Here is a 22260-nt window from a genome sequence, read left to right as displayed (position 1 = left end):
TTGTCTCTCCCCCACCCCCAGTAACCACTGATCTTTTAACTGTCTCCAAATTGTCGCCTTTTCCAGAGTATCATATAGCTGGGATTATACAGTAGCTATTTCAGATTGGCTTCTTTCAGTTAGCAATAGGCACCTAACGTCTTGTCGTGGCATCCTCCATGTCTTGTCATGGCTTGATGGTTCATTTGCTTTATTTCTAAACTATATTCCATTGTATGGATGTACTGTATCCATTGTATGGATATTTTTATGTATTGGTATCAGATAGATATTTGCATTTACCTTATGTCTAAAGATGTTGAATATGTTTTCATGTGGTCATTCATTCACCTATTGAAGGGCATCTTGGTTGCTTCCACGTTTTGGGAACTGTGAATAAAGTTGTTATGAGCATTCATGTGCAGATTTTGTGTGGATGTTAAGTTTTCAGTTCCTTTGGTTAAGTACCAAGGAACGTGATTGCTGGAGTGTATGGTACCAATATGTTTAATTTTGTAAGAAATTGCCTAACTATCTTCCAAAATGGGTGTAACATTTTGCATTCCCACCAGCAGTGAATGAGAGTTCTTGTTGATGCATATCCTCAACAGCATTTGGTGTTGTCAGTGTTCAGATTTTGGCCATTCTGATAGGTGGGTAGTGATACCTCTTTTTAATTTGCATTTTCCTGATGACATACAGTGTGGAACATCTTTTTATATGCTATTTTTCCTCTGTATATCTTATTTGGCAAGGTGTCTGGTAAGGTCTTTGGCCCATTTTAATCAGTTTGTATTCTTACTGTTGAATTTTAAGAGTTCTTTGTATATTTTGGTAATAGTCCTTTATTTGATGTATATTTTTGCACATATTTTCTCCCAGTCTTTTCATTCTCTTTACTGTGTCTTTCACAAAGCAGAAAACTTTAATTTTAACGAAGCCCAACTTATCAATTATTCCTTTCATAGATCATTTCTTTGGCATTGAATCACAAGTCATTGCCAAAGCCAAGGTCATCCAGATATTTTAAGTTATTTTTGTGAAAGGTGTAAAGTCTATGTCTAGGTTAATTTTTTTGCATATGGATGTCCAGTTGTTCCAGCACCATTTGTTGAAGAGACTGTCTGCTCCATTGTATTGCCTTTGCTTCTTTGTCAAACATCAGTTGTCTGTATTCATGTGGATCTATTCCTAGGCTCTCTTCTGTTCCATTGCTTCTGTTCTTTTGCCGGTGCTACACTATCTTGATTACTGTAGCTTTATAACATGTCTTGAAGTTGGGTATTGTCGGTCCTCCAACTTTATTCTTTCAGTTTTATGCTGGCTACTACGGGTCATCTTTTTATTTTTAGTCATTCTAATAGGTGTGTATTGGTATCAAATTGATATTTGCATTTACCTAATGTCTAAAGATGTTGAATATGTTTTCATGTGGTTATTTGCCTTTTGTATATCTTTGGAGAAATGTCAATTTAAATCTTTTGCCCATTAAATAAAATTGGATTGTTTTCTTATTGACTCTTAAGTGTTCTTTATGTTTTCCAGATACATCTATCTATCAGATATGTCCTTTGCAAACATTTCCTCTATGGCTTGTCTTTTCATCCCTTAAGTGTTTTTGGAAGAGAAGTTTTTAATTTTGATGAAGTCCATTTTACCAGTTTGTTCTGTTACTATTGTGCTGTTTGTGGCGTATCTAAGAAATCTTTACCTAACTCAAGGCCACAAAGATTTTCTTCTGTGTTTTCTTTCAGAAGTTTTACAGTTTTAATTTTATATTTAGGTCTATGATCCATTTGGAATCAATTTTTTGTATAATGTGAGGTATATATTCAAATTCCTATTTTTTATTGCATATAGATATCCAGTTGTTCTAGCACAATTTATTGAAAAAACTATCCTTTCTGTACTGTATTTCCTTTGCACCTTTGTCATAAATTAAATGCCCTTGTATGTGGAGGTTTATTTTTGAATACTCTATGTATTCTGTTTCATTGATCTTTTTGTCTGGCTGCCAGTACCCCACTGTTTTGATTACTGTAGCTTTAAAATAAGTGTTGAAATCAGGTGGTAGTGTTAGCCTACCAAATTTCTTCTTTTTCAGAGTTGTTTTGACTGTCCTAGGTACTTTGTATTTCTCTGTGAGTTTTTAAATGAGCTTTTAAATTTCTTCCAAAAAAAAAAAAAAAAGCCTCCTGTGGTTTTGATTGCAATTCCATTGAATCTGTAGATCAGTTTTGGAAGAATTGACATATTAACAACATTGAGTCTACCAAATAATGAACAAGGTGTATCTCCATTTATTTTGGTCTCCTTTACTTTCTCTGAGCACTGTTTTTTAGTTTTCAGTATATAGGTGTTTCATATCTTTTGTAAGATTTTTCTCTAAGTAGTTCATAATTTTTGAGGTTATCCTAAATGGTATCGCTCTTTAAAATCAACTTCTATTTCTTGCCAGCATGTAGAAAAACAATTGATTTTTGCATTTTGATCTCCTATTATGCTACGTTGCTAAACTCATTTAATCGTTCTAGTAACTTTTTTGAAGATGTCAGATTTCTGTATGTTCATGTTGTCTGTGAATAAAGATGATTTTATTTCTACCTTGCCATTCTGGATGCTTTTCCTTTTTTTTCCTTTTCCTCCTCCTCTTCCCTTTCTCTCTCTTCCCCCGCCCTTCCTCCTCTTCCTCCACCTCCTTTCACCTGATTACATTGGCTAAAACCTCTAGAACCTCTAGTACCGTGTTGAATAGAAGTGAGAGCAGAAATCCCTGGGTTGTTACTCATCTTGCTACTCATCTTTGATTCAGTCTTTCATCATTAAGTATGATGTTAACTATAGGTATCTTATAAATGCTCTTTATCAGGCTAAGGAAGTTCCCTTCTATTCCAGTTTGCTAAGAATTCTTATTATGAATGGATGTTGAATTCATATATCACATTCAAGTCATCATTCAAATGCACTTTTTTGCATCTATTAGAGATAAAAGTTTCTTCTCATTCTTTTAATGTTTTTATGTACCCTAATTGATTTTTGAATGCTAAACTGACCTTGCTTTTCCGGGATAAACCATTTTTTGTTAGGATGTACTATCCTGTTTTACATATTAGCTAATATTTTTGTTAGGGGATTTTTGCCTCTTTTTTATTCTGGCAGAGAACTTTTATCCAGAATATATTTAAAACAATTACACGTTAATAAAAAGAAAACAAACAGTCTAATAAAAATGGACAAAAGATTTGAACAGACACTTCACAAAAGAAGATATTCGTAGGGTCAATATGCACCTGAAAAGGTGCTCAACATCATTAGTCAAAAGGGAAAGGCATAAATTAAAACCACAATCAGATACCACCCTCACACCCACTAGAATGGCTATAATGAAGAAGACTGGCCACACCACCCATTGGTGAGCATGCAGAGCAACTAGAATGTTCATCCATTGCTTGTAGGAATAGAAGATGGTACAACCACTTTGGAGAACATTTTACCTCTACTTTTTTTTTTTTTTTTTTTTTTTTCCGGTACGCAGGCGTCTCACTGCTGTGGCCTCTCCCGTTGCGGAGCACAGGCTCTGGACGCGCAGGCTCAGCGGCCATGGCTCACGGGCCCAGCCGCTCCGCAGCATGTGGGATCCTCCCGGACCGGGGCACGAACCCGTGTCCCCTGCTTTGGCAGGCGGTCTCTCAACCACTGCACCACCAGGGAAGCCCATGCCTCTATCTTAATTAAGGATATTGTTTTGTAATTTTTTTCTGAGGGTATCTTTGTCAGGTTGTGGTGACCAGGTTATGGCAAACTCAAAATTCGTTGAAAAGTGCTCTCTCTTCCTTTATTTTCTTAAAGAGTTTGTCTTTAATTTGTGTGATTATATCCTTAAATGTTTGAGAGAATTTACCAATGAATTACCAGGGTTTGGAGTTTTTTTGTGGGATTATTTTGTTTGAATGTAAATTTAATTTCTTTAATAGATACAGGGTTATTCAAATCGTCTAGTTCTTGTGTCTTGTTTGCTGAGTTGTGTTTTTCAAGTCATTGTTTCCTTTTTTAAAAAAAAAAATTAAAACATTTAAAATTATTTTTTAAAAAATGAACTAAGCTCATTTCTTCCTCAAAGGAAGCAGTAAAGAGAATGCCATACAGCAAAAAAAATTCTAAGTGTGTGATGCAATTGAGCATTTGGGTTAATAGACTATTCTGGTTACTTGTGATTTATTCTACATTTCTGTGTTTTAGTGACTTAGAGCCTTGTTATTTGTATTGGTTTTAAAGGTTAGGATCTTATGGCAAAGAAGCATATTGTAAACTTCAAGTATAAATATAGAAGACAGAGGAAATTGAGTCTTTTGTGGTATTTTTGTTTTTTTAAAAACAGATTTATTTTTCTTTAAACATATAAAGTGGTTAAAAACAGAAGAGTCACTGTTTGCTTAGAGGTTTTGTATAATCTCAGATTGTTTTATAGCAATCAACCACTTTAAAGAAAGATGATCTCTGAAAAGCCATATTTTTTATTTTTAAAATATTTTCTCCTTTTAAGGCAAACAGTTTGGAATCCAAAGATTATCTCCAGGTTTGTCTTCGAGTAAGACCATTGACACAGTCAGAAAAAGAACATGAGTCTGAGGTTTGTGTTGAATTTAATATGTTTTACTTCCATTAAATGGGCAAAATACCATTGTTTTAATTTACTTATTGTTAGTTTTTATTTATTTATTTGTGTTCTAGGGCTGTGTGTATATTCTGGATTCACAGACCATTGTGCTGAAGGATCCTCAAAGTATCCTTGGTCGATTAAGTGAGAAAAGCTCTGGGCAGATGGCACAGACATTCAGTTTTTCCAAGGTAGGTACCCATGTGAAATGGAAGATTTTTCTTTTCAGGAAAAGAAACTTGGCTTAGGCTAAATTGCTACCTAATTATATATAATGAACTATATACAGCTTGTGCTCATGAAACTTAGATCTTAGGTACTGGTATTTTTTTCTCAATGGTAGGACTCAAATTTCAGGTGTGTAAATATATAATTGGAAGTGAGAAAATCTTTGTAGAGTTCTTGCAATCTTTTTTTGGTGGAGGGAAGTATCCTTTTCAAAATCTAGATGAAAAGTTATTGGTTGGGGGCTTCCCTGGTGGCGCAGTGGTTGAGAATCTGCCTGCCAATGCAGGGGACACGGGTTCGAGCTCTGGTCTGGGAGGATCCCACTTTGCCGCGGAGCAGCTGGGCCCGTGAGCCACAACTACTGAGCCTGCGTGTCTGGAGCCTGTGCTCCGCGACAAGAGAGGAAGTGACAGTGAAAGGCCCGTGCACCGCGATGAAGAGTGGCCCCCGCTTGCCACAACTGGAGAAAGCCCTCGCATAGAAACAAAGATCCAACACAGCCAAAAAAAAAAAAGAGTTATTGGTTGGGTCAGATTTCTATCTTGAAAGCTTTTTGAAAGTAGTTAAACTAGCAGGTGTATTTGTGGGAATTGGGAATATGGCAACTTTTAAGAATGAATCTTGTAGGACAAATCTTTTAAATATTAAAAACATGAAAGGGTAGAACTCATTGTGGATATTAACTTGAACATTCTAAAAAGATTTTTTTAAAAAAATGCTTGTTTAGGTTTTTGGCCCAGAAACTACACAGAAGGAATTCTTCCAGGGTTGCATTCTACAGCCAGTTAAAGACCTCTTGAAAGGACAAAGTCGGCTGATTTTTACTTATGGGCTAACCAATTCAGGAAAAACTTACACATTTCAAGGTAAATAGTTTTATTTTTGCTAGAAAAGAAGAAAGAGGCACTAATAATGTACTCATTTTCATAATACTTCTTATAGTTATGTTTCCATTGCCTAGCATATTTGCTCCATTTTTAATAGTAATAGCATATTGAATGTGTATTGCCAATGGCTTTTAATTCAGATCGACTACTTTACCCATATGTAGAGAATTACATGATGATAAAAACTCAGAAGGGGGCTTCCCTGGTGGTGCAGTGGTTAAGAATCCGCCTGCCAACGCAGGGGACACGGGTTCGAGCCCTGGTCTGGGAAGATCCCACATGCCACGAAGCAGCTAAGCCTGTGCGCCACAACTACTGAGGCTGCGCTCTAGAGCCCGTGAGCCACAACTACTGAGCCTGTGTGCCACAACTACGGAAGCCCACGCACCTAGAGCCCATGCTCTGCAGCAAGAGAAGCCACTGCAATGAGAAGCCCATGCACCACAACGAAGAGTAGCCCCCGCTTGTTGCAACTAGAGAAAGCCCGTGTGTAGCAACGAAGACCTGACGCAACCAAAAATAAATAATTAATTAAAAAAAAACCCTTAGAAAAAGGATTGATGTGACATAGGGAATTAAGCATGGATAACCAGGGAAACACTTTATATTTTATTTTACTTTTATACTTTGTGATAATGAATGATAGCCAATCTTAAAGCCTGATCTGAATGTAAAATTTCAGGTTTTGCATCAGAATAATAGTTGATAAAATGTCAATTATACAGTTAAGACCAAAATGATGGAAAACCAAGTAATCCTTCAACTTCTCTCACTCTTGTCTCAGCTTTTTACTCTTGCCTGTTAGTGGTATAAGAGGAGACTTGGTAGTTCAAGAATGTTTTTTTCTAAGAGAGTATAAAACAAAAATTCTTTTCATAGGCACAGAAGAAAATATTGGCATTCTACCTCGAACTTTGAATGTATTATTTGATAGTCTTCAGGAAAGACTGTGTACAAAGATGACCCTTAAACCACATAGGTCCAGAGAATACTTACGTTTATCACCAGACCAAGAGAAAGAAGAAGTAGCTAGCAAAAGTGCATTGCTTCGACAAATTAAAGAGGTATGGGAGTATTTTAGTATGTAAAATATACATAATCCTGACCTTTTAGTAGCTCTTTAGTTTGTTTCAGCCTATATTGGACTGTTTTGTGGTGCTTGTGGCTATTGTCTTTTCTTTTTGAGAAAAGTATTAAAAGCTTTTTTGAAGTCATCTCTTCTTATTTCATACTGTACAAACAGCAGAAATGTTTAAACAATACAAATGTAAATGGTTCTTAAATCTTTTTTGGTTGCTGTAGAAACAGCAACTTTCTATATAATGATTTTTAAAAATTCTTTTTTTTAATTGTAAAAGTAATATGTATACACAAAAGCTAAACAAGAGAATGTGAAAAATAAAAGTGAAAATTTCCTATAATTCCATTCCTGAAGAGAAAACCAATATTAGCAGATATGAACATATCCTTTTTGATCTTTTTCTCTCTGTACACACAAAAAAATCTATGTACAGAGCTTTCTGTATGTATCTATATATACACACAGAAACATAGTCATATATAGTTGCATATATCTTCATATCTTTTTCTCTATATGTACGATATGGTCTTTTTTTTTTTTTTTTTTGCGGTACGCAGGCCTCTCACTGTCATGGCCTCTCCCGTTGCGGAGCACAGGCTCCAGACGCATAGGCCCAGCGGCCATGGCTCACGGGCCCAGCTGTTCTGCGGCATGTGGGATCCTCCTGGACCGGGGCACGAACCTGCGTCCGCTGCATCGGCAGGCGGACTCTCAACCACTGCGCCACCAGGGAAGCCCTGGTCTTTTTTTTTTTTTTAACAAAAATGAGATTTTATTATACAGACATTCTGTAACTTGCTCTTTCATTTAACATGTCGTAAATCTTTTACTACCTTAATTCATGTGTCTTATCTGTTAGGTTATGTTTTTTCCTCTTTTCTTTCTTCTTTTTAATAGTTTTTTATTTAATAAATTTTTTTTTATAAAGTATACTTGTCTATTTATTCCTTCTTTGCCTTGTGGATTTTGTGTTATGCTTTCAGACATTTATTTTATCTATTTAAAATTGTTAAAAACTATTAACAGTCTTTATAAATATATTCAAAACACTGATGGGGATTTTCTTCTTAAAGTAATTTAGAAATCAGTGTTTCAAGGTAATAAAATATTGTTGCTCAGTGGAGAGCAAAGTTCAGAATCCATGATTATGGTCTCTGCAAGTAAAATTGTGAGTATTTTAACAAAATTTATGGAGATTGGTGGATAATTGCATGGATAATTCATAGAGGAAATTAAAGTCATTAATAATGAGAAAAACTTCCCCTAACAAGTTACCTGGTTAAAACAAAATGTTATTTTGCCTATGAAATTATTAAAATTTTAAAAACTTGAGATATGCACTTTTTTTAAAAGTTCTTTTTATTGAGATATAGTCGATGTACAATATTATAGAAGTTTCAGGTGTATGATGTGAAATACACACTTTCACTTTCATATATTGATTGTAAAATGTGTCTCTCCAAAGCAATTTGGCAATACTATACTAAGAGTGAGAACTTTAAAATAAGTTCATATTTTCATCCACCAATTCAGATTTAGGTATATGACCTAAGGGAACAATTAAATTACAGAAGAAAAAAATAATATATTAAGATGTTTATCTTAGTATTATTTAGTTAAGTCATTTCACATCACATCTCTTCAGTTAGGCAGCCACCAAATGTTTACAAATAATTTTTAATTATAGAGAGAAAAAGCTTACAATGGAATAAGTGTAGGGAAAAATATAGAAGGGAATATATTGAAATTTTACTAGTAATTGCCTCTGAGTGGCAGTGATTATATATGATGATATTCTTTTTAATATTTTCTGTGGTTTCCCAAATTTCCTATTATTAGGATGTATTATTTCACTAGGAAGGAAATTAATAGAGGTCGTTGAATTGAGTAGATGAAAGGCAGGTGGCTTACTTGGATAGGTAATTAATAAGCTGGTTATTTAATCTTAACTAACAATGTTTTTTAACTTTTTAAAAAAAATCTTTTTCAGGTTGCTATGCATAATGACAGTTATGATACTCTTTATGGTAAGGTTTCCTTTCTCATTTACTTTTAAAATGTTGATTATTTGAAAAGCTTTTAATTTTTGGATCACTTCTGGTGATTTAATTTCTTTAATAAACAGTAATACTTGGAAAATGGTACATAACTATATGAAATATCATATAGTCATTGTAAAGTTTTATTTTGACTTAATAAATAAGTCCCTTTCACTGGTTAACTTTCATGTTGTTTCGAGAGAGACACTATTTTTCCTTTGTCCTTTATGTTTAATTTTTACGTAAAATTATTTGTACATTTATTAGCGTATTTGCAGAAAAGAAAAGAAAGATAAGCGGATTTTGGTTAATACAAATATTTATATCTGCTTTGGTCCAAAAAGTTTTTAACATTGCTGGTCAAAAGATTAAGGATACTTAGTTTTTCAAGTCCAGGAGTCTTGATCTATCCTATTGTCTCATTTAATTTTGTGATTATCTTTTTTATTTTCTGTAGGAAGTTTAACAAACTCTTTGAATATCCCAGAGTTTGAAGAGTCTGTGAGAGACTGTGAACACGCGAGCTTGAATATGGATAATAATATAAAATTTTCTGTGTGGGTTTCTTTCTTTGAGATTTACAATGAATGTATTTATGATTTATTTGTTCCTGTCTCATCTAAATTCCAAAAGAGAAAGATGCTACGCCTTTCCCAAGATGTAAAGGGCTATTCTTTTATAAAAGGTATACTAGTGAGTATTTTTTACTTTATTGCTCTGAAATTCCTTTCTAGGCTTTGTTATAGGAGAGCAGACTGGAAATTGAAAATTTTTATACTAATTATTTTTTATTTTTTAATCTATTTATTTTTGGCCGCATTGGGTCTTCGTTGCTGTGCACGGGCTTTCTCTAGTTGTGGCGAGCAGGGGCTGCTCTTCGTTGCAGTGCACGGGTTTCTCATTGTGGTGGCTTCTCTTGTTGCAGAGCACGGGCTCTAGGCACGTGGGCTTCTGTAGTTGTGGCACACGGGCTCAGTAGTTGTGGCTCGTGGGCTCTAGAGCACAGGCTCAGTAGTTGTGGTGCTCGGGCTTAGTTGCTCTGTGGCATGTGGTATCTTCCCGGACCAGGGCTCGAACCCGTATCCCCTGCGTTGGCAGGCGGATTCTTAACCACTTCACCACCAGGGAGGTCCTGTATCCTGATTATTAACATCAAGATAATAGTTTGTGCTTTGAAAGTATGTTTTGGTATGTTAATTAAACTTGAAGGTGAAGGGGTCTAGTTTAATGTTGTATTTGCTAGAGTATTATTGATTGGATTTTAGGGGATGGGAAAAGCTGTGTGTGTAGGTATTCACATTATTCTGCTGCTTTGTAACGGTATTCAAACTTCAGAGCCATGTATCAGTAAATGTTCTGTTCCATAGTGCTGTTTTTCCAACCTTTTAAAAATCACTACCCCACAGTAGGAAATACATATTAATAACATCATGATCCTGTACCTGCATATGTATATATATACATATATACAATTGAAAAGTTTCATTAATTATACTTACCCTTACTACAAGGAATGCACTTTGTTGTTTTCTATATTGTACTTCATTTTTACAATACGCTAGTTGTGACTCAATAAATTTGACTTCGTGACTCACAAATGAATTGCAGTCTATAATGTCTCATAGCTAGGTAATTTTCTAGGTTTAATCTGTAATGTATTTTGTCTTTTTTTTTTTTCTGGATGTCTAATTCTAAGGAATCTTACCTATTTTTAATTTTCCCTTTGGCAGATTCTGTTGAAGAACATTTACTTTCTGTGTTTGTACTACTTAAGTACTGGAAAATCATTATAATATCCTCTTCTTGCATACTTCTTTTTTTATATTTATTTATTTATTTATTTGGCTGCATTGGGTCTTAGTTGTGGCATGCGGGATCTTCATTGCAGCGCGTGGGCCTCTCTCTAGTTGTGGCGTGTGGGCTCTAGAGTGTGCGGGCTTAGTTGCCCCATGGCGTGTGGGATCTGAGTCCCCCGACCAGAGATCGAAACCACGTCCCCTGCATTGGAAGGCGGATTCTTAACCACTACACCACCAGGGAAGTCCCTTATGTAATTCTTTTCTAATGGAGTATGGAATAGCTGAGTTGACTATACCTAGGGCGTGTTATTAAAAGAAAGATTTTATTATATGTCTTTGGGAAAGAGATTACATATCTTCAAAGAGATTACATTGTACTGCAAATGCTGTGTTTTTATAAATTGATATGTGTCCTCTTTATTTTTTAAAGATCTACAGTGGGTTCAAGTATCTGATTCCAAAGAAGCATATAGACTTTTAAAACTAGGAATAAAGCACCAGAGTGTTGCTTTCACAAAACTGAACAATGCTTCCAGTAGAAGGTAAGGAGTAAACCCTGTGGTGTAAGCCTGAGGTGTGCTAATTTAAACACAACTAATTTAAGATTAAAGTGGACAGTAGGTTCTCTGATATATTAAATGAATTCATAGGCATAAAAACATTCTGTAAACTGAAGAGCACTAAACACATAAGATTATCAGGACTGTTTCTTGTTCTAACGTAAGATTTACTAATTTACACTCAGTCTGAGGTATTTTTACTCTTTCTGTATGTGAATATCTAAGCTCAGTGTTTTAGTTACCTGTAACGGTGGACTTTTCTCTGTGTTTTTCCTACTTACCCCATGAACACAGACACTGTATGCATACTGAGTTGGGCCAAAATCTCAAAGGGCTAAGGAAGGATTTTTTTTAATGTTTATGATATATGATACATGATATACATATCATGTATCATATATGATATGTGATATACATATCATATATGTATGATACATGTTTTTGCATAGCTAAAGAAAAAGGAAGGATGTTTTTGATGGAAGGGATTGGTGGATGAGAGACAAAAGAAAATAAGTTTAAGTTTAAGTTTATACGTAAAACAGGTTTTCTCTTAAGGGGGAAAGAACCCTGTCCCCCATGTGTGGAGTGAAGGTAATAGATAATCCAGATAAGCCTGTATTTAGGCCAGATGTATACTTTGCTTTAGGTATATATTCAAAGTAGATTAGCTGTAAATAATACCATTTTAACTAGTAATATCTCTGCAAGCAAATTGAGACTTTATTATAAATGATTTCATTAATAGAAATAAGAAGAGGAATAGGTTTGAAGGATTTGGGGCTAAGTGCAAGAAAGATAAGATACTTGGTTTTAGGTAGTTGGGTGGTATGTAGGTGATAGTGGAGCACTGAATTGAAATATCTGACAGCTAGTTGGAGAATGCAGCGCTGGAGCTATGGCTAGTATTAGGATATAAATAGATGTTGATTTAGATGCTTGTCTCCTATTTAGAATGCAGAAATTAAAAGTGAACGATAAAAAAAAAAAAAAAAAAAAAAAAGTGAACGATAATATTTGATCTTTCTTTACTTCTTTTAGTCACAGCGTATTCACTATTAGAGTATTACAGATTGAAGAATCGGAAATGCCTCGTGTAATGCGAGTCAGTGAGTAAGTTGAGCATTCTTTAAATTGTAATTATTCTGAATTGTTTTGTTTTGAAGAATTTTTTAGTTTTTTTTTTTTTTTTTTTTTTTTAGATTGTCTTTATGTGATCTTGCTGGTTCAGAACGAAGCATGAAGACACAGAATGAAGGTGAAAGGTTAAGAGAGACTGGGAACATCAACACTTCTTTATTGACCCTGGGAAAGTGTATCAATGTTTTGAAGAACAGTGAAAAGTCAAAGTAAGAGTTGCTGAACATGTTATTAGCATATTAAGTATTACAATATTTAGACCCTTCAGCTTTGCTGGTTTTAGAAAGTTCTCTTGTTTTTCACTTCTTATGACTATATATGGATTGTAATTAAAATTACTTAGAAATCTTGGATAAAAAAAATGATAGAAATAAAAAAAAATGTCAGTCAATGCCAGTGGCTCATCAAGTAAACACAATATTTTCCATAGCAAATATATATCAACAGACATCTTGGATAGTAAGCTTCTGATGATGCTGGTTTAGCATCTAAAACCACGTTATTCTTATTAATGCATTCTGTTTTTCTAGATGTGGTAGATTTCTGCATTAATTATGAATCAGCCTGTACCATTTCTAGTTAAGGTGTATATATTGCGTAATTGGCCTACACTAGAAAACACAACCCAATTCAATGTGACTTTCTTTACATTTTGCCTAGTATTAGAATTACTATTATAACTAGTAGTAGTATTTAAAGAAAACAACATGAATAAACAGAAAATGATTATTATGGGTGGAACTAATTATTAACCTAGAATTTAAGTCCATGATAGCTATATTATTTCTTTGTAAAATTTATCAGCATCCTGACTTCATGAGATATGTTTTAACTTACAGTTTTTTGAAAAATTTTTCCGTAGATTTCAACAGCATGTGCCTTTCCGGGAAAGTAAACTGACCCACTATTTTCAAAGTTTTTTCAACGGTAAAGGGAAAATATGTATGATTGTCAACATCAGCCAATGTTTTCTTGCCTACGATGAGACACTCAATGTGTTGAAGTTCTCAGCCATTGCACAAAAAGTAAATATAATTAAATTTCTGCACAATTTATTAAGCTTCTTATCATTAGAGTATTAATTATTTTTTCTCGGAGTAGTTAACACAGTTTGCACTAGCTCTAAACCTAGAAAATAACTGAAAATTTAAAATGTAATACTTGATCAAGTAGTAGGACATAGGAAAAATATTGAAAGTAACCCCTGCTTAAGAGTAAAATGACCTCAGTAATAAACTTACCCATTACAAATTTCGAGTAATTCTTGCAGCAAATTGTCAGCTCTGCTGTCCATCTGGTTCATTTAGTGGCTAATCAGGAACCCCCCTGCTAGGAATAGTATTGATACTAAGAACTTAACCCAGGAAAGTAAATTTATCTAGAGTATCCATGTGTAATTAGCTTTTTTCTTATCAAATATTTATTTAAGGATGCTAATTCCTTCTTGCATGTTTGTTTGCATTGTTTTTATTTTTTAATTCTCAAGTTGTCATTTGACTTAAATTTATAAAATTTTTGTTTTGTGTGGACAGTTCTTGCCTTTTCTGTTTTAAAAGTTACATTGAATATCTTAACAGGTTTGTGTTCCAGACACTTTAAATTCCTCTCAAGAGAAATCATTTGGACCTGCCAAATCTTCTCAAGATGTATCACTAGATATTAATAGTTCAGATAATAAAATACTAAATGAAAAGAGATCCACAATTTCATGGGAAAATAGTCTAGAAGACGTGGTGGAAGATGAAGATTTGGTTGAGGATCTAGAAAAAGCTGAAGAAAAGCAAAATGTGGAAAGTGAATTTACTGATGAAGATCTAGATAAAACATTAGAGGATGATAAGGCTTTCAGTAGCCATGAGGAGAAGAGAGTATGTATTAAGAACTCATACTTCTAAAGTTGGCTTATTTATTATTCTGAAGTTAGGGTTAATAATTCTTAAGGCTGTTTCTCTCATTTTTTTAACAATACACTAATTTTTTCTTTCATCTTCATGTTTTGAAAATTTTCACATCCACAGAAAGAATAATACAATGAATACACATTTGCACTTCACCTGAATTTGCCAGTTGTTAACATTTTATCGTATTTACTTTAATTCTTTCTGTGAGTGTGTGAATACACATCTTTTTGGTGTATCATTTGAAAACAAGATGCAGACATAATGACACCTTACAAATAACTACTTCAGCATGTTTCCCAAGAACGTGGACATTTTCCTCATGATCAAAAGACCATTTTCATACCTAAGCAATTTCACATTGATACAATAACGTAATGTTTTATCGTCCATATTGAGATTTATCCAGTGGTCAGTATTTCCTTTATAGCCACTTTGTTATTGATCTACAACCAAAGTTAATACATTGCTTTTGATGATCATGTTTCTTTAGTTAATCTCTAATCTAGTGTAGATGTTTTTGAAAAATTGTGGTGAGTTGTCTTGTAGAGTATCTCCAGTCTGGATCTGTCTTATTACTTCCTGATTCAGGTTTAACACTTTAGATAAGCCTATTATATAGGTGAAGTTGTGAATTTCCCATTACATCACATCAGGAGGCAGCTGATGTCTGATTTCCCCATTTTTGGTGATGCTAAATTTTGCTCATTTGGCTAAGGTTTTGTGTTTAGATCTCTCTTCATTGTAAAAGCGTATCATCTGTGAAGATGCTTTGACACCATGTGAATATCTTGTTCCCCACTATCCTTTCACCCAGTGATTTTAGCATACTCCACCAAACTTTTACTTTGCAGTCTTAAGTACAATTGTGCAAAATGTCTGCCCAGTACTGATTATCCTATTTATTCAAAAACAAAAATTATTTGGTTGTCTTGTATTTATGGTAAACAAATAAGATTTAATGGTGGTTCTTTTTTTTTTAATTAATTAATTTATTTTTGGCTGCGTTTTGTCTTGGTTGCTGCACGCGGGCTTTCTTTAATTGCGGCGAGCGGGGGCTACTCTTAGTTGTGGTGTGTGGGCTTATTGCCGTAGCTTCTCTTGTTGTGGAGCATGGACTCTAGGCGCGCGGGCTCAGTAGTTATGGCTCACAGGCTCTAGAGCACAGGCTCAGTAGTTGTGGCTTACGGGCTTCGTTGCTCCGTGGCATGTGGGCTCTTCCCGGATCCGGGCTTGAACCGGTGTCCCCTGCCTTGGCAGGCAGATTCTTAACCACTGCACCACCAGGGAAGCCCAGTGCTGCGCAGTTCTTTTATCCTCTGTCCAAATACAATTCACACATATATTTAAGTTGTTATTAATCCTGAAATGTAGATCATGTCCACAGTACCAGTTCCCCTCATTAACTGGTCATAACTATTACATATGTATACATGGAGTATTCTTACCAGCGTCACAGGAACACTAGTAATCCTGTGCTCATGGATGTGCTTCAGTGGTATTGCCACATCTGACATCATAGTACTCTTTTGGACTGTAGAAGTCTAAGTAGATGGATGATGTATTGAGTTAAGTACTCTCATTTTAATAGTTTATTTCAGTGTCCCTGAAAGCTATAGTTGTGCCTGTGTTGTTTGGAAATGAAAATGAAAGCTTCAGATGCCACTATTCTCAGTTAATCTGGTTACTATGTGATTGGACCTTGTTTACCTTGGATCTCTGTAATGTAGTACTTCCTTCAGTGACAAAATGAGCCATTAATAGTCCTATTTTAGGTTTTATTGATCTTCTCAAAACTGAAGTTTATATAGAATATCCATTAAACTTAAAATGTTAGTAGAATTTCAGAATTTATTAGGGAAAAATAGTGTAGTTTATAAAGGATTATATAGTGTAAATGCATATCTTATAATGTTGACTAGGTACTTTATTTTTATTTATTTATTTATTTTATGACTAGGTACTTTAAAATTAAAATTTAATCGAGGTTTTTTCCTAATATTTTAAAAAATGATTATAGACTTTGCATGCTTTACATTATTAGCATTTTAATTAGAGGATTGTATTAAAGATCATTATGAAATATATTGATATTAGCATATTTACACTTACAATTCATTTAATTAGGCTAACCAACCAGAATTTTTTTCACCGAAAACTTTGTCAGATGCTAACAATGATAGAAAACTAATTGTTGTTGAGAATTATTGAAAGAAACCAATTTTCCAAGGTTTCCCACATTCATGCAGATTTCTCTAAGTCTCCCACATTTCTTCTTCAGTAGTTATCATTTATTATTTTAAACAGTGGGAAAGTCTGTGGTTATTCAAAATTATAAAAGTATTATATAATCTTGGTGGAATCTAGAAAAAGAAAAAGAGGAAAATAATTAAATATAAATCTCTCTCTAATCTACTGCTCACATTAGTAGGTTTTTACTATACATTATAATATTGTAACCTAATTTTCTTCACTTAAAAATAAATTGTGAAAAGTATGAATTATAAATATGTCATCATAATTCATTACAGTAGTTTACTGTATGATGGTACCATAGTTGAACCCATCTCTTTGACTGTTGAGCTGGGTTTCACTTTTTCTTTATTTACATACAACCACTCACTGTTGCAAAAAACACAGTGACCATTCTTACAGCCAAAACGCTGGGTCCTATTATATAATTAATTCCTCAGTATAAGTTCTTAGAAGCAGAATTTCAAAGTCAGGATATCTATAGAAATATTTTCAAATACAAAATCGAAAAACTGAAAGATCTGTGACTTTGAGAGAGTTTATTAATTTATTATTGAGAAACTTTAATCAAAAACCTTGAAAAAGAATATTAGGCTTTTTTCTTGAATGCTATAATTTATTACATATCTATACTGGCTATGATGTCAAGTTGTAATTGCCTTATTGTTCATTGTCTGTATTACATGATTAATTATGTATGTGCTTTCAAAGACAGAGTTGTTGCTGACATTTGAATAGTTATAAAAGCCCAATAGGATAAGTTTAAAAATTTATTTTATTATTTATTTATTTATTTTTGGCTGTGTTGGGTCTTTGTTGCTGTGCGCGGGCTTTCTCTAGTTGTGGCGTGGGCTTCTCATTGCGGTGGCTTCACTTGTTGCAGAGCACGGGCTCTAGGCGCACGGCCTCAGTAGTTGTGGCTCGCGGGCTCTAGAGCGCAGGCTCAGTAGTTGTGGCTCACGTGCTCTAGAGTGCAGGCTCAGAAGTTGTGGCACATGGGCTTAGTTGTTCTGTGCCATGTGGGATCTTCCCGGACCAGGGCTCGAACCCGTGCCCCCAGCATTGGCAGGCGGATTCTTAACCACTGCACCACCAGGGAAGTCCCCAATAGGTTAAGTTATGTAACATTCTCTTTGTCATTTTGGAACGTGTTTGGGGGTTCTTAGTAACTACTCCATATAATACTTCAACTTTATATTTTGACAGACTAATTTTAAACTCAAACTTAAGCATGTACCACAGACCTGGTCTTTACTTTCTCCACCTAAGAAATGTGGATGCTGCTACCAAGCTTACAGAGGGTTGTGTGGATTAAATGAAATAAAATATGAACTCCCCAGAGTAGTTTCTGGTAGATAATAGATGCTCAAATTTTATTTTCTCTTCTTTCTTTGTGTAGCTAGACAGTGAGACATTTGAATTACTGTATATCTGTTTCTAAAACGTGGAGAGGCGTGCTTGATTTTTCAGATTAGTGAATCTCTGCAAATACACAATTTTCAGTGAAAATATCATCTCTAATAAAAGGGTGCATAATTACAATCTAAATGGAAAAAGTTTTATTTTTGAACACTTGGACAGTCTTTCTCTTGGAATATATTTGTTTTTTTAATTAGAATTTTAATATTTATATTTTAGAAACTTTTGGATTTAATAGAAGACTTGAAAAAAAAACTAATAAATGAAAGAAAAGAAAAGTTAACATTGGAATTTAAAATCCGTGAAGAAGTTACACAGGAGTTTACTCAGTATTTGGCTCAACGGGAAGCTGACTTTAAGTAAGTTTTTTCGTTCATGTCCTGGTAAAAATTGAGAATTTTATTTACTTGTTTAAATTTTTTTTTTTTTGGCTTTTTATTTTATATTAGGTGACTTCTGAATTCTGACCTTCATGCAGGCTTGAAAATAGCTGTTACTAATCCCCATGGTGATTGTGAATTATACATGAATGATTATTTAAACTGACTTTTAATTTATAATGTACCTAATCTTAGAAATTTAAAATAAAAGCACAAAGTAGTGCTTTTTCTGTTTCTTAATGGGATTAATTTCTGTTATGAAGGGAAACTCTCCTTCAGGAACGAGAGATATTAGAAGAAAATGCTGAATGTCGTTTGGCTATCTTCAAGGATTTGATTGGTAAATGTGACACTCAAGAAGAACCAAACAATGAAGATCATGCCGTGAAAGCTGAAACTGAAGTATGTTAACTGAAATATTAAATCCATGAGGTTTAGGTACCAGGATTTAGTATACCACATCAATGATGAGAAATATTAATATACTTTAGAATTAAAACAAAAAACTTAATATGTAGCTTTATTATAACTAAGCATGCTTTGTTAAGAATGTAAGCACAAATAGTTTAAATATAGCTATTGAACTTATAAAAATATATATCTGTTACATTTATATCTCAGTCTGGTGTTGATTAAGTCATTGTGTTGATTGTAGGTAGATACCTTTTTGTCTGATTATGGGATACCCCTCTCAGATTTGTCTTAAACTTAAAGAATTTTAAATGGCTGAGAGACCTAAAGGGTCATTTAGTTCTGTTCTGATTAAAACAAAAATATTTATATATAGAAAGATCACTCTTGCTTGGCTGACTGACCATTCCCTACTGTTGAGGAAACATTCTTTCCTGCTGCTCCTACTGAAGCTGAAATTAATCTCATCTTTTTGGAAAGTTTGTTTTTGTTTTCCTTTGCTTTTTAATTACTCAGTTCAGGGGGTCTGGGATGGTGATGTCCAGGCTCTTGCTTTCAAACCATCATTATGTGTCCCTGACATAGTTTGGGATTTGGTCTGAATTATGAAACTGGAAATTTGTTTCCTGCGCTAGCCGAACAAAGCCTTTGAAGGCTCATTATATAACTGAAAGTATACCTGAAACATTATTCCTCCATAAAAACAATGTCATAAACTATGATAAGTCATTAAAGAACAATTACAATTACCTAGTTCAGGTATAACTGAAAGTATACCTGAAACATTATTCCTCCATAAAAACAATGTCATAAACTATGATAAGTCATTACAGAACAATTACAATTACCTAGTTCAGGTATAACTGAAAGTATACCTGAATCATTATTCCTCCATAAAAACAATGTCATAAACTATGATAAGTCATTACAGAACAATTACAATTACCTAGTTCAGGTATAACTGAAAGTATACCTGAAACATTATTCCTCCATAAAAACAATGTCATAAACTATGATAAGTCATTACAGAACAATTACAATTACCTAGTTCAGGTATGCTTTCAGTTATATAATGAGCCTTCAAAGGCTTTGTTCGGCTAGCGCAGGAAACAAATTTCCAGTTTCATAATTCAGACCAAATCCCAAACTATGTCAGGGACACATAATGTTTCATGTTCCATAGAACAGAAAGTGAGTAATGGAGCACAACTTTTTCATAATTGGAGGTAGTTCTATATAATCTATTTAAAAATTTTAAAGTTGTGAATTTTTTTGCTGTTTATTTTTAAAACTATCTCAATCAGATGATACCACACTGAAATAGTGAAAGCCACTGTTAACATTAGGTATGTGGATTTTGCTATTTTTAGGAAGGACAGAATTATGTAGGAATTGAAGATATTATTGGTTCTCTTCAAGATGATGTCACTGATATTAAGAAACAGGCTGAAATTGCTCACTTATGTATTGCATCTCTTGCTGACCCCCAGGAAGCTATTGCTTGTTTAGAATTAAAGTTTAATCAAGTTAAAGCTGAATTAGCTAAAACCAAAGAAGAATTAACCAAAACCCAGGAAGAGTTAAAAAAGAGAGAAAGTGGTAAGTGGATGTATTTTACCCCTATGTAGATGTTATAAATTCATAAAAAAACAGTTGGTAAGTATGAGATTTATGCAGCTTATTTACCAAGTGGCCAGAAAATGATGGCGGTAATGTATTTAATATTTTACCATTTGTATGAGTTTATAGTAACTTACTAGTACAAATATTTTTTTGCTTTTCTTTACTTTTAGACCAATGTTACTAGAAAACAGGCTTCTCAAAAAACACCAAAAACTAAGTACAGCTTTATCAGCAAATTAAGAAATCTCATAGGAAATTGTATAGCTGTAAATTTTGTCTATATATATGTATTATATATTTACTTAAATATAAATATATTTATATAAATATAAATATATATATGTATATATGTGTGTGTGTGTGTGTATATATATATATATATATATATATATATATGGTTTGTCACATCTGAGTTTCAAGTGTTAGATGAAATACTCTGCCCTTTTCTGTGTGAAACAAGATGGGTGGAAAATAACAGGTAAGTGATGTCTCATTCTGAAGTGTATCAGAAAGGTACCAGCTAATTCTTTTCTGACATTATACCAGAAATTTTTTACTATTGAGCATACGTGTTTTATTTTTACCCTAAGTTTTGAAAGTGGCTTTTTCAGAAACATTACTCTCTGGTGGTAGAATTTGTAGCTAAGTGCTTGTGTGCTTCTAGTGCTGTGAAAATCCTTTTTCCTGAGTATAACAATAAAGCGTCTACTATAGCAGCTTATGTTTCATGATTATTCAGTGATATATTTTTTTAGGTGCTTAGATATTCATTTTTAATATTCTTATTTTTTCAGAATCAGAAATTAATTTAAATTCATTGGTTCAAGAGCTTGAGAAGTCTATTAAGGTAATACTTTTAAGTTTTATTTTGTCTTGATAAGGAAATTAATAATTAAGTAAAATAAGCAGCATGAATTATGACTAGGTATGTCTATTTTAAAAATAAAGTAATAAATGAATGTGATAAAAAAAATTGATGAGCATAAGTGCCTTCACCCTCATACCTCTTTCCAAAGATGGCCTCTGGAAAGTTTCTTTAGTCTTTCCAGAAAAGGTGTGTGTGTGTGTGTGTGTGTGTGTGTGTGTGTGTGTGTGTGTATGTATATATATATATATATATGAAGCAAACACACTTTCAAAAAAATTTGTACAAATGGGATTGTAGTTCTGTGTCTTGCTTTCTTCCCTTAGAAGACATCTTAGAGATAATTGTATGGCAGCCCATACAGATCTATGTCATTCTTTCACTAGGTTTATTGTGTTGGTTAGATATATTTAAGTGGTGTTTATTTTGTCTGAAGTTACTGAGTGTTCTAAAATTTAGGATATGGCCTGAGCAGTGTGCAGCATTGGAATCCTGAAAATCTCTAGCACTTTGTACCTTCAGATCAGATAATTACTCTAAATGGTTGTAGATGAATTTGACATTGATAGATATAAATATGAAATTGCAGGTATACATAGAGGTGAAGTGAATTTAAAATTCTAAACTTAATATTTTTCCTGACCTTCTCTTAACTTACATTTGTCCTTCTAAAGAACTGAATATTTTAAGATATGATCAGATATAAATAATTCAAGATCTTGGTATCTAATACCCAGTACTTAAAAAGGTAACCAAAATAATGTACTTAGTACAAGACATTACGGTTATTGTTTACACAATTCGTGATCTTTTCCTTTTCCTTTATTTTTTCTAGTTACAAAAATAGCTGCTAGTTGTAAAAATTCAGCTATATTAAACTATGTAAAGTAGAAAGTACAGTAGTACCCCATAATGTCTCTCCTACATCAAAACCAAAACAAAACCAACTTGGCTGGTAGCTCTTTGAGACTTTTATATATATCCATTTTTATAGAACATTTACTATGAACTCTTAAGTTCTTTACATATATTTACTTGTTTAAA

General features: G+C 33.6%; 1 protein-coding gene across 6 annotated transcripts in view; it reads left to right on the top strand.

Annotated features, from left to right (window-relative positions):
• KIF20B (kinesin family member 20B) overlaps positions 1-22260 on the top strand; it is a 75222-nt gene that overhangs the window by 7564 nt on the left and 45398 nt on the right. For 5 of the 6 annotated variants that reach the window (XM_079900543.1, XM_079900541.1, XM_079900540.1 and 2 more), the window contains 15 exons: positions 4523-4609; positions 4711-4827; positions 5592-5730; positions 6631-6815; positions 8823-8859; positions 9329-9556; positions 11101-11212; positions 12269-12340; positions 12430-12576; positions 13230-13392; positions 13945-14235; positions 18157-18296; positions 18581-18719; positions 20099-20327; positions 21146-21198. In XM_079900543.1, the coding sequence (XP_079756669.1) occupies positions 4523-4609; positions 4711-4827; positions 5592-5730; positions 6631-6815; positions 8823-8859; positions 9329-9556; positions 11101-11212; positions 12269-12340; positions 12430-12576; positions 13230-13392; positions 13945-14235; positions 18157-18296; positions 18581-18719; positions 20099-20327; positions 21146-21198 (2139 nt within the window). The remainder of the gene's footprint in view (positions 1-4522; positions 4610-4710; positions 4828-5591; positions 5731-6630; positions 6816-8822; positions 8860-9328; positions 9557-11100; positions 11213-12268; positions 12341-12429; positions 12577-13229; positions 13393-13944; positions 14236-18156; positions 18297-18580; positions 18720-20098; positions 20328-21145; positions 21199-22260) is intronic. The other variant, XM_079900544.1, reaches the window with a different exon arrangement.

This window comes from Stenella coeruleoalba, assembly GCF_951394435.1.
Source record: "Stenella coeruleoalba genome assembly, chromosome: 16".
NCBI lineage: Eukaryota > Metazoa > Chordata > Mammalia > Artiodactyla > Delphinidae > Stenella > Stenella coeruleoalba.
The sequence above is the reverse complement of the archived record's forward strand: the minus strand, read 5'-3'. Positions and strand labels throughout refer to the sequence as shown.